We start from the raw sequence: 5023 nt of genomic DNA on the forward strand, positions 1-5023 counted from the left end.
TTGGTACTAAGGGACATGGTTTAGTTGGATGCATATTGGAAGTAGGTGCACAGTTGGACTAGATGATCTGAGAGGTCTTTTTTGATTTTAGTGATTCTTTGATTCTCTGTCAATAGAACACATGATGAAGGGAGAGTTGAGATGGAGTTGAGAAAATATTAAAAGTCGAAGATCAAATTCTATGTTTTCTTGCAGTCTTTAGAGTGATCTTTTGCAGCCAAGAAAATGCAAAAATATTGGCTACATGCCATAGAATGTAACCAATGTGTAAAAATGCTGCATTCGTTTGCATAAATATTGTAACAGTTTAATGTAGACAACAGTAAATAGTTAATATATGTAACTGTGTATTTGTTCATGTTGTTCATACTAAACTTGGTAAGAAATGTCATTTTTGCTGTTCCAGTCCTACAAAATCTAACCTGTGTTATGTTTCCTTGTTGACAAAAAGGCAGATTTCCAGTTTAGAAATATTTTCATCTTCCTTCCTGTGAAAATACTATGAATCTGAAGGCATTAATTTTCCTTCTCCCTAATTTCATTTTTGGGATATTTCTTTTTGGATTTTTCTGTAGAAGACAAAAAAATCTAATGGGTGAGTAAAGAATTTACCAGCATAACAGTTTCTAGAAGCAAGTCTACCCTTCCCAAATGTGTTAGAAAATAATTATGAAGCTCATGTAAGAAAATCTGCTGTCACTCTGATAACTGTCTTAGTAATGTTTGGGAAGAAAGCTACAAAAAATGTTTGATATTAAAAGTGTTTGAACACCCTCCTTAGAGTAGTATGGCTAACACGTTGACAGTTTTCATTTTAATGAACTTTCCACTAAGCAGGCTAGCTTTTTGCATGTTTCCTGTATTAAAGTCAGATGACAACAAAGATTGATTTTAAAATCCTTTTTTGTTTATGTATGCAGGGAGATAGACATAGGTAATTCTTAGATAATTACACCAAGAAAAGGTTATGTGTATTTCACACTAACAGTTTAAACTTCTTCCTTAGTTGCAGATTCTTTTCCTGGTCTCACTGAAGATTGGCTAACAATTCAAAATGATCGCAGAAACACACTGGCTTCCCTCTGCCAGAAGAACAACCTCATTAAATTAAAAAGTGCATTGGATTCTCTTGTTGCAAGCCAGATTTTTGTGGAGCACAAACATAAATTTACCTACTGTGAGGTGCCCAAAGTAGGCTGCTCTAACTGGAAGAGAACTATTTTCATTCTCCAAGAAGGCTTGAATGTGGAAGCTTCTGAAATTGAGCATGACCATATTCACCAAACCTCACTGATCAAAAGGCTGAGTGCTTACCCTCCTGCCATGCGAGAGGAATTTCTAAACAATTACACCAAAGTGATGTTCACCAGACATCCATTGGAACGGCTGGTGTCGGCTTACAGAGACAAGCTTCTGCACTCTGAGCCATACTATAGTATCACTGTTGCTAATCAGATTAAGGCAATGTTCAGGAAAAACAAAAATTCCTCTGAAAAAGTGAGTTTCCAGGAGTTTGTCAGTTTCATTACAGCGAAACCACCAAATACTCTTGACATTCACTGGAAACCAATGTTTCTACTCTGTGATCCTTGCAACATTCACTATGATATTCTGGGCAAGTACGAAACTCTTGGGTTAGATTCTGTGCAAGTTCTGAAGGCAATTGGTGCACCAGAGAGCCTGCAGTACCCCAGCTTGAAGAGATATGGCTCAGAGAAACGAACTAATAGTGATATCACCTTGGAGTACCTCAGACAATTGAGCTCAGAACAAATTGAGAAGATACAAAAATTATATCAAATGGATTTTCTCTTGTTCAACTATACTTTGAAATACAAGAACTATTTTTCTCTGTGACGTTAATGCAGCTTAAACAGTGAAAATTTTCATTCATACAAGATGAGCTTGAACTTGTCCTCAAAGGTGCTTGATCGATAGGTATATTACAGATGATGCGATTTTAGCGGTGTTTAGAGACATGGTTTTATTCGTTGTAAGCACTCATAACAAATCTGTGCTTTGATCTGTAGTACAGTGTTTAGCCATATGATTTTTTTTTTCTTTCTGATAATCATATAGATATGTTTGCTTCAAAAAGGCTGCTTGTAAAAGATAGATTTTTTTTAGTCGGTTGGCAGAAGAAGAGAGAAGGGTGAAGAATGCTGTTCTTCACAATTAGTATTTTACAGAATTTTTTTATTAAAACGATATTTTTTTTAAGAAAAAGACATAAAGCAATAGATAATATACTTCAGTGTTAAACCATTCTGTCTATAAAAGCCTCAAACGTGAATCCTGTAGGAAAGAAGCAAATAACTTCAGATACTTGGACCTGTGATAGAGAACTTAATACCTGATTATATTCCTCTCTGGCAGTGCTCTTACTGCAACATACCAGCCTCTTCCATCGAGCAGCATCTTCAGCTGCAGTCCAGCAGGTCTCCCCTTATGTGTCTTCAGATTCTTTTTACCACCTTTGTGGATATGATGATCTGATCTAAGAGGAAAAAATGTCTAAATCTAAAAAATGTCTTCCTTAGAGATGAAATTAGGGGTACTTTCTAGACTGTACAATGGAGGTGGTGCAGGATCTGAAGTTATGGTGGGAATGTGGCTCTGACCTATTCTTCAAAAGTACTTAGCACCAACTAATCAGCCAGTCAACAAAGGGGTGACACTGTTCAGGCTTTTCACATCTGTAGCTGCTGGAGATCATGAGCCTTGGAGACTTACCTGAGTATGATACTTAGGTGAAGGTGATATATAACAGGCTCTACCTGTTGCTTTCTCACCTCACAGAAAGATGAATGCAAATTAACTGCAGAGTTATGGTGAGGGAAACAAGAGTGTGTGAGAAGCCATTTAAAACATAATCCATCTTTTCCAGTCTTAAGTGGCTTTTGTTTTAGATCAGGGAGATCTGTTAAGTACTTTTGCCCTATTTTTTGGAAACCTAGTCCCACTGAAAATGATTTGCTATCATGTCAATTGTAACTATTTTCAGAAATTTTCCATTAATTTCACCTTTAGGCAATGCTGATTTCAGGAGCAAACTTTAACTGCATTTAACAGTGAGATTTAAGAGATTTTATTTCCTACCGTCTGTATCTGCAAATAAACAAAGACTGGCCAGGCTAGTCCTTGATCCAGTGATGGTTCACAGCTTATTACACAGAAAAGGGCAAGATAATTTAATTGCACTGGAGCTTACTAGCTGTGTAGCCATTCCTGACAGCAGAATAGCCTAGAATAGTTAAAAGGAGATTGGAAAAAGTGGACGATCTGATGAAATTTGACTCATGAGAATTACTGGGAGGGCTCCTTGTGTAGTCGGTGGGATTTAGGGCTGGTCTACTCCAAAGAGAAGTTCAAGTGATATATTGGTCATCAGCTGGAGACAGACCACGGAAAGAGGTAGAGGCAGAAGAAGGTGTGTGCAGCCCTTCGCAATGGCTGATTGTACACAAAGCCAGGATTGCTGTTCAGTATGTCTTGCAGTTCTTGAATGGATAACTATTTCATAAATTGGACAGCTTTGGCAAAGAAAGGATCCAAAGCAAGAAGCCTAAACAAGCTCAGCAGAACAACTTTAAAAAATTAAAATCTTGTATTTCTCTTCCCAATGATTCATGGCTCTGAATCATCATATTTGGTATCCCTACAGTCCTATTATCCCCCAACATTTGTGCCTCTCTGGACAGCCTGTACTTTGTAAAGTTTTTTAATTATTTTATTTGTGCTGAGGCAGAGGGAGCTGAAAAAGAGTTCTCATTGAAGTTCAGTCTGCACAAAAGGATGTGGCCTTTGTCTTTCCTGAATCAGATTTAGTGCCATCTCCAGCTATATACTGCTCCTATCTTTTGTCAGATCATGAAGAGAAAAAAGAGGGAAAATAAGATTTGCTTGATAACTTTCTTCTGCATGATAACTCCTTCCAGAGCTGTAAGCTTCGGCACAGGTTCTTGAATTTTTTGCCACCACCAGCCAGCCAAGGAAATGTCTGAAGAAATGATACTGATGAAGGTATCTGCTTGTCAGTACTTTAGTGTTAACACTCCTCACCAATTTCGTGCTGTTATGCATGGGTGGCTTTCTATTCTTACTTCTTCTTTCTCATGGGATCACATATATATTCTTCCTACAGTGGTGACAGAAAATGGATGGGTAATTCATTTGTCACCAAATGCTAGTCAGTAACTGGGGGCTACTGATGCAGAAAAACCTCTGTAGCTATTCATGACAGACTTTCAGACTTCCAGCATTTACCTATATGCAAACTGTATGCAGCAAATTTCCAGGAACTACTTGCTGCTGTAATTATGTCTAGCTGATGTGGATCTCAACAACAATCATGGAGGATGTAAGTGTGCACATACAACTTCAGATATTCTAGAAGGAAGCAGTGTACAAGAACAGTTGTGTATCAACACTAACAAAAGGAGGATGATACTTGAACTGCTGGAAAATAGAGGAAAATAAAAAAAAAAAGGCCGTTACCTTGTAAAGGCTGCTATAACATTCTCCTGCAGGTCTCTGTCCATGCTCAATCCAGCTCACTACATTTCTACCTCTCAGCTTGCAAATAATCCACATCTTCTCCCTTCCAAGAGCTGCTGTTCGGTGAGGCAGGAGCACACGAGCTTTGCAGTATTTCAGAGTTGTTGGTGACTTGTTTTGTACTGTCAGTGGAGACTGTGCCACTTGGTTTATTCTCCAGGTGACTCGTAGGGCTCATTTCACGAAATAGCCTTTTAAGTTCTCCAATTAAAAGACTTACCATTATTTCATCCTTGGTACTGCAATATAATAGAACTTGATGGAGACTCTCGACCTAATCCTAATTAGTCTGAAAGAACTTCAAGACACCTGTACACTTAATGGTGAAAAGGAGAAGACAATTACCTCTTGATGACCTGGTAGAGAAATTTCTTGCACTCTCCTCTCTACAAGTGTACTATCCAGAATAGAGGCTCCTGGCTGGACTGGCTCCCACCTATGTTTGCAGGAGAAGAATGTCTGGGGA

The 5023-nt window shown here is 38.2% G+C and overlaps 1 protein-coding gene across 1 annotated transcript; it reads left to right on the top strand.

Moving 5' to 3' along the window:
* Window positions 1-501: 501 nt before the first annotated feature.
* On the top strand, window positions 502-1857 carry LOC306947834 (carbohydrate sulfotransferase 9-like; the record flags this gene model as incomplete). Its single annotated transcript, XM_079537265.1, has 2 exons — window positions 502-595; window positions 1013-1857. 2 exons carry the CDS (start codon window positions 502-504, stop codon window positions 1855-1857), a joined length of 939 nt encoding a protein of 312 aa, XP_079393391.1.
* Between the last annotated feature and the right edge of the window lie 3166 nt (window positions 1858-5023).

The sequence above is a fragment of the Tetrao urogallus genome (genome assembly GCF_951394365.1).
Source record: "Tetrao urogallus genome assembly, chromosome: 6".
In the NCBI taxonomy this organism is placed as follows: domain Eukaryota; kingdom Metazoa; phylum Chordata; class Aves; order Galliformes; family Phasianidae; genus Tetrao; species Tetrao urogallus.